We start from the raw sequence: 12,992 nt of genomic DNA, 5'->3' as shown, positions 1-12,992 counted from the left end.
GTATAAGATGTCTAGTTGGAGCATTGTCTCCCAGTATTAGTTGTCCCTTCCCATATTCCGTCTTTCAATGTGCTCTCCCTTCATCCTCTCCATTTAGTCCTCCTAATGTATTCAATTCCCCACTTATCCCCTTTATAACACTATTTTATTTTTCGTTCTTTGGAAGATCCCCTTCTTCAACAAGGTCCCTTGCTAGCCAGCTCATAACATCGGTTATTCTAAATAAAATACATATATCTAAAGCTTAACATCTAGCTTCCACATACAAGAGAAAATATGCAATGTTGTCTGGGGCTGGGTTGCCTCATTCAGGATGATTGGTTCTAACTCTACCAATTTAACTGTAAATTTCATAGTTTCGTTTTTCTTAAGAGCTGAATAACATTACATTGTGCAAATGTACCATATTTTCATTTTGTATTCATCAGTTAATGGACATCTAGGGTGTATCCAATTCTTGACTATTATGAATAGAGACATAATGGTCATGGATGAGCCAATATCTCTGTAGTGAGATGTAGAATCCTTTGGTTATACGCCCAAGAGTGGTATCTTTGTAGTGAGATGTAGAATCCTTTGGTTATATGCCCAAGAGTGGTATCTTTTGGTGCTTGCTTTTATTTCTTGACCAATGTTTATGGAGTCATGTGATGGGTTGAATATAAACAATAAATGTTGTCTACTTTTTAATAACTAAGACAGTGTAAAACATGTCAAGTATTATGGTATGTGCTCAAACATCTTTCAGTGTAATGCAAATTTCAACTATAAAAAATATTAGAGTCTAAAAAGATGACTCAGTGGTTAAAAACCTTGTTGTTTTTGCAGAGGACCCAGGTTCAGTTCACAGCCCCTACATGGCAGTTCACAAACATCTCTATTCCCAGTCCCAGGAGATTCAGTGCTCTCTTCCAGCTTCCATGGGCACTGGCATGCGTGTAGTGAACAGACATGCATGTAGGTAAAACACTCACACATAAAATAAAATAAAAACAAATGTGTCTATTTTACACTTACTTAAAAATTTTTAAATGTATTTATTATTTTATGTGTATGGGTATTTTGCCTGCATGTATGTCTATGCACCACATCTGTACCTGTTGCCTGCAGAGGCCAAAGAAGGCATCAGATTGCTTGGAACTGGAGTTATGGATGGTTTTGAGCTGCCATGTTGGTGCTGTGAATGGAATCCAGGTTCTCTGGAAGAATAGGCAGAGCTCTTAACTGATAAAGTGTTTCCAGCCCTATTAAAAATTTGATTCTAGTGAAGGAAATTTGAGAAAACTGAAGGTTGTTCATGCTCAAGAAAATCTGTATGTTGAGTGGAAACAAAGTATTCATTATTTTATCTCTGAAAAAGAAGCATGACCTTTTAAGAAATCAAAATGCCAGTGATATGTTTTCTTATCTTGCTATTATAACAGATCATTAAGTGAGATTTTTGAACTCCACTGTCAGATCAACCTGGGTTTGAGTGTCATCTCAGCTACTAACTAGTTATATGTTTCTTGATTGCCTTTTTCATAAGGTAAGACTAATAGTAATATCTAATTTATGAGTTATTGTAAAGATCCAGTAAACAAAATACAGAAAACATTGAGCCAGCAGTACACAATCTGTGTAAATGCAATGACACTTCCCTTGATGTACATAGTAAAATGGATGCAACTCATGATTGTCTTTAGATTTTTGTGACTTGGCCTATATTCTCTAACAGCTTTGTTCTCCCCCTTCCTCCCTTTTAGATTCGGAGACATATTGTGTGTTTCAAGACAAGAAGTATAGAGTGGGTGAGAAATGGCATCCCTACCTGGAACCGTATGGCCTGGTTTACTGTGTGAATTGCGTCTGCACAGAGGTACAGTGCTTTACGGCATAGGGTTTCCCACTCCATTTCCTACCACACAGGGAAGTTATCAGTACTCATTTTGCCAGGGAGCTTAGGTGATTAAAAGCATAAAAGATATTAGGAAACACCCCAGTGTCATGGCACATGTCTATTATCTCAGCACAGACAAGGTACAGGCAGGAGAATGTAGAATGAACATTCTTGGCTACATAGCAAATTTGACATCTGCTTTAGAGAGAGCTGGGGAAAGGGATGGGGACAGGATTGCAAGGAATATCTCTCCTGATTTTTTCCTGTTAAAATTTGGTTTGTTTTTCTTGAAATCTCTGAATATTTACTGTAAATAAATTTCTTTAGACTTTTAGACTAATTATATAGGGCATAATAGGAGAAAGCAGAAGAATCCAGATAGTAGGAAAATTAATCTACCCTCTAGATGACAGTAGAGGTAACCCCAATTGTGGCAACAAATAATGTCTCCAGACATGTTTAGTTGCCTTGATGAAAACCACAGCGTTAAGCCATTTGGGAAGGAAAGCCTCATCATACTCTTTGAAAACTGAGAAATCTGAATGCGTAGAAGAAACTACTGTAAGGGCTGCATGTAACTCCTGTCATGTGCCCAGCCAGAGCAGGCACAGTCACTCATAGGCCTGTTCTTGTTGACATTTGAACAGAACTTCTAGGTTTTCTAATTTTTACCATGTATAAAGCACCCTTCAGGTGTTACAATAGCAGGGTTTGTGGGGTCTTAGCTTTGAGGTAGACTAACTTTCAGACTCTACAGTAAGCCACCTGTGGTACATGGTATGTTGGATAATTTACCTATAACCTCTCTAGGATTCCTTCAGCTTCTCCTTTAAAACAGGACAACAATGCCTGGCATGTGGAGCATGCCTGTGGATCCTATCACTCAGGAGGCTGAGTCAGGAGGATCATGAGTTTGAGTCTACCTGTCTCAAAAAAATAAGACTTAATCATATTACCTATTCATATGTTGTAGTAAGGATTAAATTCACTAATTCATCTAAAACTAAGAGTAAGAAATGCTAACTATCATTATGGTTATCAGGGCTCTTATTAATCTCTGGAATTTAGAACAGAATTCAGTATACAACATTAAAGATTGAGTTTTCTTCTCAGCTAAGAACTATGCTTTCTGATGTGCTTCTGAGCTCACCTCCATATGCTATTACCTGATTTTGAGGCGTGTGGTAGTGCATTAAGAGCCTGTCTGCTATTTCCAAAGGCAATATTACAAAACTTTATTCTAGAAAGCACATGAGGAAAAGAAAGTTGTAGTACGGTGACTCCAGTCTGGATAAAAGAAGCCTGCCTCTTTAAATGGCTAGGGTTTGTATTAAACAGAGCATCTGGGGGCTGATTAACTGCCTGGTATGGCATTATTTTGTCAGATTCTTGACTCAGTACATTGGAGATGGACAGCTAGCCCTTGGGGGCCGAGGCTTTGAAGTCCAAAAGGCAGTGAAAATGTTAACGTGATCCCGATGCCAACAGCTCACACACTTTCTCTGTACACTTCACCACCCTTTACCCTGTAACAACCTGACAGATGCAAGTCACCCTTCCTTCAGATGAATTATAGATGGGAAATGTAAATGTAAAATGTATTTCCAAAGCTTGCTTTGTTCTGGCAATAACTGAGAGCTGTCAGAGTTGGGATTCTGTATCTCTTCTAAGTCATACAGGGACCAGGTTGCCTCATCCAGACATACTAGCCGATCAGCTCAATTTCTACTTTTAGCTTATTCTCAGAAACAAATGCTGGCTGAAAAGAGAAATGAGGAGAGGAGTCACGCAGCCTACCGAAGCAAGGCAGAGTTAGTTCTGTAGAGTGCAAGGACTCACATGCTAGGATGTCTCTGCGCACAGGGCTGGGAAGCAGCTCTCAAGGGACCTATTACTCACCACCCTTGCTCTTCCATGGCATCAGGCAGGTGGTTATGAAATCAGCATAGGCCCTTGGAAAAGTCTTGCAGCTAGAACTGGGAAGGATAGAACTATCACAGAGCCAGGCTAGAGGAAGTCTCCCATATTTAATGGGAGGCTTTGAAAACTGGGAATGTGTTGAACCCAGCCTCAAAAAAAGTATGCTGATATGCTTCCAATCAACCCAGCAGAGGTGCTAAGAGTGAGAAAAATGATTTTTTAAAAGAAGGATGATTGCATTCACATTCTTGGGAACGCATTATTCACTGTCTGGGTGAGTCCCTGCATGACTGTTTCCCAAACTGGCAGAATCCCAGTGACCTTTGAAAGACATTTTTCTCTCTCTTTTTCTGCCTTCTATCTTTCAGAATGGGAATGTGCTTTGCAGCCGAGTCAGATGTCCAAATCTTCATTGCCTCTCACCCGTGCATATTCCTCATCTGTGTTGCCCCCGTTGCCCAGGTAATACAGTTTGCCTCTGTTTCTCCAGGCTGTGTGTCTCTGTTTTCCCTCTTCACCTAACCCAACTAATCTTCCTAAACTCCCCCAGAAGGGAAACTTCCAGTCAGAAATAACAATAGAACACTTTTAGACAACTTAAGCTGGCCCCTAAAATACACTTTATAGCCCAAACGGGACATATTCTGGGTTCTAATATGTTATTGGGTACCCAGTAACAGATTTTCATTGGGCTTTTAATCATTTGAAAGGGAATGAAAAAGGAAAAAGGAATTACAGCTATAAACAGTCTCTTCCTGCCACGGGCAGTGGGTAACAGGGGGGTTGTATCATTGTGGCACGTGTCCTATACAATTAGTGCTGGAATTGCATCCAAGCATAGCTTCAAAATGATGAGGAGCTGTTCATAAATCAAAGGAACTGAACCAGTAAGGTTTATGGCAGTATAAAGCTGCCTGCCTGCTGAACAGTCACCTCCTCCACACTGTACAGTTATTAGGTACACACTGTTAAGAGCAAGTCTGGGGAGAGCCAGCTAGAGACTTTTTCACAAGGTTGTTAGGAAGGCTACTTTCACAGTGTGCGGTTAGAGTAGTTTTCTGAGGTATATGCCCCCCTCAATTACACTTTATTCTGAAACAACTGGGGCTGATTCCTGCACCAAAGGCCTAGAACCATGGCGAAATTCAGAGAATGCCTGCCAGCCTAATGACATTCCAAGGGAAAGCTATCTGACAGTCTTGAGATCTGTGAAGTCGAGGCCTTTCTACTCTCTAGGTATATTCATTATGCTGTAGAACAGAATTGTTGAGATGAAGGTTCCTGGGTGGACTTTAGGGAGTTAGAGAACTCTTCAAAATTAATCGCAGGTTTTCAATTTACTGTGTACTGCTTTACTGATATTACATTTTAAAGTATACTTTTCTGTCTTAGTAAATACAGTCCAACAAACATAGGCATTTCTTTTCCCAGGTGACAAAATATCACACACAGATTTATTATTCTTTGAATGTTGGTGATGATAGTACATGCTTCAAGACATGAGGAACTGACCAATCTGAAAGTTACTTTTCAGAGTAAATTGCTGCATGAGCTTGTTGTTTTTTGAATGTGTTCATTTGCTTCTGCTTAAACTGGATTACAGGGTACAATATGCAAGAGGCTCTGGCAAATGAGAGAGCAGTATTTCTCATTAAATGGCTACTCTGGAGATCTTATCTTTAGTCTGCCGAATAGCCTACTAAATCACTGTGAAAATCTCTCCAAGAAGTGGCCTAATGAAATAGGAACTTATCTAAACCACAGCTTCTTTAATCATGGATCATTGGTAGAAAAAATTACTGACCAAAAATGGAAAGTAGAGGCTAGCAGTTATTGTAAGAGAAGTGTAAAAGTGTTAAAAGAATTGAGATTGTAAATCCCCAGAGGGAAAAGGTGAAATAAAATTACTTAAAATGCACAGAAACAAGCTTTATTTTTCCTTTCCTTGCTCTTGCAGTTTGCTTCTGAGAAAGTTAATATTTCTTCTTCATTGTGCAAGCTCTTTCTGTGAGTAGTTGTGCCAAAGTTCTCAAATCCTTACATTCAGAATGTCTGATGTTGTCATTCTTGAATGATAGTTTGACTGGGTATAAAATTTGGGGTACATGCTCATTTTCCTTCAGCACTTGGAAATTATTTCTAAATGGCTTCCTGTATTCTTTTGTTTATGGAAAAAAATGGACTATTTGATTTGTTTTAGGGCCTTTTATTTCCTTCATCCAGAAAGATTTTCTCTTGTACTTTGGTGAACATACTAAAATGCTTTTACATATAACTTATGTTCCTTTAGTCTGTTTGGTATGATTGTTTTTTGGTGTTTTGTTTTTTGAGACAAGATCTCTCTACAAAGCCCTGGCTGTCCTGCAACTCACTAAGTAGATCAAGCTGGCCTCAAACTCATAGAGATCCACCTGCCTCTCCCTCCTAAGTACTGGGATTAAAGGTGTGCACCAACGCGCCCAGTGGTATGATTGTTTTTCAGTCTAAGTACTTAGAAGTCTATTTGTCAGTTATCATTTATATAAAAATAACCATTTCCCCTATAATAATGGTTCTCAACCTTCCTAATGCTGTGACTCTTTAATACAGTTCCTCATGTTGTGGTGACCCCTAACCATAAAATTATTTCATTTATACTTCATAACTGTAATTTTGCTACTGTTATGAATTAAAATGTAAATATCTGACATGCAGGATATCTAATATGTGACCCTTGTGGGGTTCTCAAGCCAAAGCTTGAGAAACACTGCATCCCCCTCCCTCCCTCCCTCCCTCCTTCCCTCCTTCCCTCAATTTATATTTTGAGATAAGATTCCATGAGTCTACCAGGTTGATCTCAATCCTCAGGGGAGTCTTTGCCCTGGAGGAGATGGGAATGGGGGGTGGGCTGCGGGGAAGAGGAGGGGGCGGGAGGGGGGAGAACAAGGGAATCCATGGCTGATATGTAGAATTAAATTATATTGTAAAATAAAATTAAATTAAATTAAAAAAAAGATTCCATGTATATCACACTGGCCTTCCTAGTCCTCCTGCCTCAGCCTTTCCAGTGCTATAAAAGTGTCTTTCATGTATATTTTTTCACCTCATTTAATTTGTCCTCTCTGTCTCCTGGTGTCCCCTTTGTATTTTTTACTTCTCATATTTCCCACAGTGATACTTCATCAATTCCATCCTCTAGTTTATAAATTCCTTTCAGATGTACTATTTAGACAATCTGTTAGATTTTGTTTATTTATCTTATCTTCAATAACTGTATTTTCTTCCAAGCTTTCAAATTGTATTTTTAAGATATTAGCATGTTGTTTTGTAATCCTCTTATAACTTCTTGGGGTTTATTCTCTTTTTGTTTTGTTGTTTTAAGTATCTGAAATTTTCTTATGCTACAATCTAGGTTGAAATATTTATGTTCTTTTCAGATGTAAATTCTGACTTTTTGCAGTATCTTGATAGCTTGTCTTAGTTCTGAATTTTTTCTTTTACTAGCTATTGTTTAAAAGCTTATTCTCTATAAAATTTTATCTAGAGTGAGCCCTTTATTCCTTCACCCATAATGATTTCAGGCCTTTGACACATTTAGCTCTAACCTAGGAGTTGGGGTGTCTCAGACTAGGTTCCTCCTGCCTTGATACTTTGTTTCTACTTTTGCTTTAATGTGGGGTACTATTCCTTCATAATGTTTTTGAAGTAGGACCTCAACTATAACTGCCAACTTTTAATAATCACTGTATTTAGGAGAACAACACAGTGTTGGCAGAATTATGTTAGAGCCTTTTTAGGTATGAGACATGTGACCTTGGTTCCAAGCCATGTTAGTCACATTTATTTTAAGCAGGCAAAGCAAGATGATTTATTATTTTCTTTATTCTTTTTTTATCATTAAGAAATTTTCTATTCATTTTACATACCAATCACAGATCCCCCTCTTCCCTCCTCCCACCCCTCCAAACTTCCCCCCCAGCCCAACCCCCATTCCCTCCTACAAGAAGGTAAGACCTCCCATGGGGAGTCCACAGAGCCTGGTATATTCAGTAAAGGCAGGTCCAAGCCCCTCCCTCTGCCTCAAGGCTGTTCGAGGTGTCCCACCATAGGTAGTGGGCTCCAAAAAGCCAGCTCATGCACCAGGGATGGATCCTGATCCTACTGTCAGGGGGCCCCTTAAGGAGATCAAGCTACACAACTGTCTCGCTTATGCAGAGGGCCTAGTCCAGTCCCATGGGGACTCCATGAGTTCCCACTAGGTTGCTTTGGTTGTCTCTGTAGGTTTCCCCATCATGATCTTTATGTCCTTGCTCATATAATCCCTCTTCCATCTTTTCCACTGGACTCCTGGAGCTCGGGCCCAGTGCTTGGCTGTGGATCCCTGCATCTGTTTCCATCAGTTACTGGAGAAAGGCTCTATGATGACAGTTAGGGTATTCAGCAATCTGATTACCAGGGTAAGCCAGTTCAGGCACCCTCACCATTGTTGCTAGTAGTCTAATGTGGGGTCATCCTTGCGGATTCCTGGGAATTCCTAGCACCAGGTTTCTCCCTTACCCCATAATGTCTCCTTCTATCAAGATATCTCTTTCATTGCTCTCCCACTCCATTCCTCTTCCAGCTTGACCATCGCATTCCCTCATGTTCTCATTCCCCATCCTCTACCCTCTATTGCTCCTCTATCTCCAGTTTACTCATGGAGATCTCTTCTGTTGTTTCCCCTTCCCAATGTGATCCATACATCTCTCTTAGGGTCCTCCTTGTTTCCTAGCTTCTCTGGAGCTGTGGGTTGTAGTCTGATTATCCTTTGCTTTACATCTAGTATCCACTTATGAGTGTGTACATACCATGTTTGTCCTTCTGAATCTGGGTTACCTCACTCAGGATGATATTTTCTAGTTCCATCCATTTGCCTGCAAATTTCATGATGTCATTGTTTTTTACTGCTGAGTAGTACTCCATTGTGTGTATGTGCCACATTTTCTCTATCCATTTTTCGGTTGAGGAACATTTAGGTTGTTTCCAGGTTCTGGCTATTATGAATAATGCTGTTATGAATATAGTGGAGCATGTGTCCTTGTGGTATGATTGAGCATTCCTTGGGTATATGCCCAAGAGTGGTATATATAGAGAGCTGGGTGTTGAGGTAGATTGATGCCCAGTTTTCTGAGAAACCACCATACTGATTTCCAAAGTGGCTATACAAGTTTGTATTCCCACCAACAGTGGAAGAGTGTTCCCCTAGCTCCACATCCTCTCCAACATAAGCTGTCTTCAGTGTTTTTTATCTTAGCCATTCTGAAAGGTGTAAGATGGTATCTCAGAGTTGTTTTTATTTGCATTTCCCTGATGACTAAGGATGTTGAGCAACTCCTTGTCTTTCAGCCATTTGAGATTCTTCTGTTGAGAATTCTTTATTTAGCTCTGTAGCCCATTTTTAAGTTGGATTGTTCGTTATTTTGATGTCTAGTTTCTTGAATTCTTTATATATTTTGGAGATAAGCCCTCTGTCAGATGTAGAGTTGGTGAAAATCTTTTCCCATTCTGTAAGCTGTCATTTTGTCTTATTGACCATGTTCTTTGCCTTACAGAAGCTTCTCATTTTCAGGAGGTCCAACTTATTAATTGTTGCTCTCAGTGTCTGAGTCACATTTTTATTGGTATGACAGTAAATGTGAGAAAACCGAAATTAACTGAAGAGAAAAGGATTTACTTTGACTCACCTTTTCAGATGTTTCAGTCCAGTGTTATTTGGCTGTGTTGCTTTTGGACTTGTGAACACTTGCATGATGGAAAGCATTTAGTGAAAGAAATGGCTTATGCAGCATCAGGCAGGCAATCAGGCAGGGAGAAAGAGAAGAGAGAGAGATTGGGGTTTCAATATTTCTTTCAAAAAGAGGCCCCCTTGCCAAGATCTAACTTCTTTCCACTGGGCCCACATTCTAAATGATCTGCTCCATCTTAATAGTGCAACGTATTGGCACCTAAGCCTTCAACAGTAGGCCTTTCAGGGACATTAAAGATCCAAACCATAACACCAGCACCATAGAGAAGCCATGTGCAGACTATAATTCTACCTTAGCTGTGTAGCCCCTCCTATCTGTATAATGTCTCAGATGCCAGCTGACCATTTGATTTGGCACTCAATCATTACCGTATTCTTCTACATCTGATTCCACAAAATATTCACTTTATTTCTATGGGTTTTTTTTCAATTTTTCATTCATTTTTTAGCTTCATATCACCATAATTTTCATTTGGAAAAGAACCAATATATTTTTCATGTGTTATCTTTGTCATGTTGAACCAGAGTGCAAGCAGTTACCTTTTTCTTTCTATTAAGATTGAAAAAAAAAAAAAAGCAAATGGCTTAAACTATAGAGGACAAGAGGGGCTTTGATTAAAAGGAAGAATTTTGCTATGCAGTTTTTTTTTAATCTCAGTTGTACTATATAGAGGTTTTTAGTCTCTTTGCTGAATATTTCTAGAAATAAACAGTACCCACTCATGTAAGATAGCGTGTCATAATCCTGTTTGGAGACAGGACAGTAAATTTGATAGCACCTCTATACTCTTTCCACTCCAGTGTCTATTATGCATGAAGAAACTCATATCTTCAGGGCCACAGAACATTTTAGTCAAAGAAAAGGCACTGCAATTAGAACCACCATATGACCCAGCACTTATATCCTGTAATAGAAGTATATACACATTCATGTTCATTGTTGCTCTACTCACAATATCTAGAAAATGGAATCAGCCTAGACATTCACCTGCAGATGAAAGGATAATGAAAAAGTGGTACATACCTATAATGGAATTTTATTCAGCCATAAGGGAAAACAAAATTATAGAGTACACAGGATACTGTGTACTCAGTGGAACTGCAAAGTAACCCAGACTCAGAAAGTTAACTGTAATATTTTCTCTTTCATATGTGTATCCTAGTTTCTAATATTTGTACATGCATATCTATATGAGCATGAGTAAATATAGATACAAGAAAACTAGTAATCATCCTATGAATGGGGGAAAATAAGCTTTTAGGGAGAGCAGTGTGAAGGGTAATACAATACATGTGATATGAAAAGAGAACGGGAAATACTAGTGGGGACAAAGGAGGCCAGCAAGGAGAGAAGTAAGAAGGAGGTGGTCCAACCAAAACCATGTGTGAAAATGACACAAGGAAAACTCTTACTTTGTATGCTAATTTAAAAAGAAAATTCTATAAAAATCTGTATTTATCTAGAGAGAGAAAGACAGCGGAGAGAGATTGAACAAGTTCCCTAGAGTGAAACCATATAAGCACCATATCTAAAACAGTGATTTTCCATAATGGACCTCAAACAGCACCGTGGCAAGGGAGGATTCATGTAGGTAATGACAAGCTTACAGGAAGTGTCATGCTTAGAAAAGATAGAGGGACTATGTATTCCCACTTGTTTCTTTGTTCTCATACCTATCTTTGTAAACCCTTTACCCTCAAATTTCCCAAGGATCTTATGTATGTTTCAGGCTATGTCCTGCAGCTCCTGAAAAGTATAGAAATCTGAGTATGCGGACTTCTTTTCCAGAATTGCCAGCAAAAAATATACCCTGGTTGCCATGAAGAGCAAATGAGGGGTGTTTTCTTCATTTGGTCACATACCACCGGCCTCTGCTGATCCTGAAGAAGCAGTGCTACACAGAGGCTGAAACATTCTTGTAAGGAAAGTCTAAACTGCCAGGAGTTATGGATGGTCTCTACTAAGCAGCACTGTATGTGGTTCTTGAGAAGTGGATAGCAGTGAAATACTAGGGTAAAGAAGTAGTAGAGAAAGAATAGGAAAATAATGAAACTTCTTTCCCCTTGTTTTTATATATAATTTTGCCAACCAGAGAAGAATTTCCTACTAACCAAGACCCTAAACCTTTTATCTAAGATTATTAATGTTTATTCCATGAGAGCTTGCTATTCAGAATTAATAAATTTGTGTTCTGTTGGAGGTGTTCCAGCATTCCTAGGTTATTAAAGGGCTGTTATAAAATGTCCAAAATAGCTGATTTGATCTGGTTACAAGCGGCCTAATCCACAATGTTTTCTTTCTGCTAGGTGTGAAGACATTTGGCTCTTTGACATGAATTTATTAGTGATAGGTACCTAGTGGTTTTGCCCCCCTCATCCCAGTCTTTTTCATTCCTGGTGGGGTAAGAAAATATCTTTCCCAGTGATGCACTGTATTCTCATAAGGGGAAGACTGTAAACACTATGCCATTTGTCTTTTACCTGAGCTGTGAGTGAGCTTGCAAATATGGACGTTGCTGCTCTATGGTAATAAGTGATTTTCTGAAAACACTCACTTTCTGCCAAATTATGCATTGAAAAATGACAGGGCTTTCAAGAAAAAAAAAACAAGATTGGGGAAAACAATTAATGACTTATGAAATCTATAACTGGAATACTAACAAAACAGTATACTAATAAAATACTAGTAGAGCTTAAGGGGCTTCTTACATTTGCAATAAAGGAATATTACAAAAATTGGGGCTTCATCTTTTAAAGTAGTTACAGTGTCTTACATTGACAATAAGGAAGGTCTGAGACTGTGTAGTCGGATGAATCTTTCCTACCCACTGGTACCCAAATTACCAGTCAGAGGCTTAATATTAATTACAAACTGGTCTATGGCTCAGGCATCTTGCTAGCTAGCGCTTTCATCTTAACTTAACCCATTTCTATCAGTCTATGTATTGTCATGTGACTGTGCTGTTACCGGTCTGCTGACATCTTGTTGCTGGCATCTCCCTCTCACTCTACCTTCTTCCTCTCTGTCTTCAGTTTGAATGTACTGTGTAACCTTATTCTGCCTCGCCATTGGCCAAACAGCTTTATTTATCAACTAATGAGAGCAACACATATTCACAGAATACAGAAAGACATCCCACAGTTCTTCCCCTTTTCTGTCTAATCAAAAAGGAGAGTTTCAGCTTTAACATAGTAAAATTATATAACAAAACAGCTTTCAAGCAAGAATTATAGTTATAATATCTAGTCTATTTGTATTTGGCAAAATTAAAGAAAATATTCTATCATATTGTTAGTCTAAAGTTTTATATCTAATTTATCTTTTACAATGACTGAGGAGAACTGTAATTACAACTATCTAGTATTCGACTCCATCAAAGACCCCAAAAGAATATATTACCTAAGCAAACAGGAAGTTCATTGAAAGCA

At 38.8% G+C, this 12,992-nt stretch overlaps 1 protein-coding gene across 1 annotated transcript in view; it reads left to right on the top strand.

The window, feature by feature from the left end:
- Chrdl1 (chordin like 1) overlaps positions 1–12,992 on the top strand; it is a 124,058-nt gene that overhangs the window by 28,904 nt on the left and 82,162 nt on the right. Inside the window, 2 exon segments of the mRNA XM_059250817.1 lie at positions 1,746–1,858; positions 4,168–4,261. Of these exon segments, the coding sequence (XP_059106800.1) occupies positions 1,746–1,858; positions 4,168–4,261 (207 nt within the window).

This window comes from Peromyscus eremicus, chromosome X, assembly GCF_949786415.1.
Source record: "Peromyscus eremicus chromosome X, PerEre_H2_v1, whole genome shotgun sequence".
In the NCBI taxonomy this organism is placed as follows: Eukaryota; Metazoa; Chordata; class Mammalia; order Rodentia; family Cricetidae; genus Peromyscus; species Peromyscus eremicus.
This window is presented reverse-complemented; position numbering and strand designations above follow the sequence as displayed.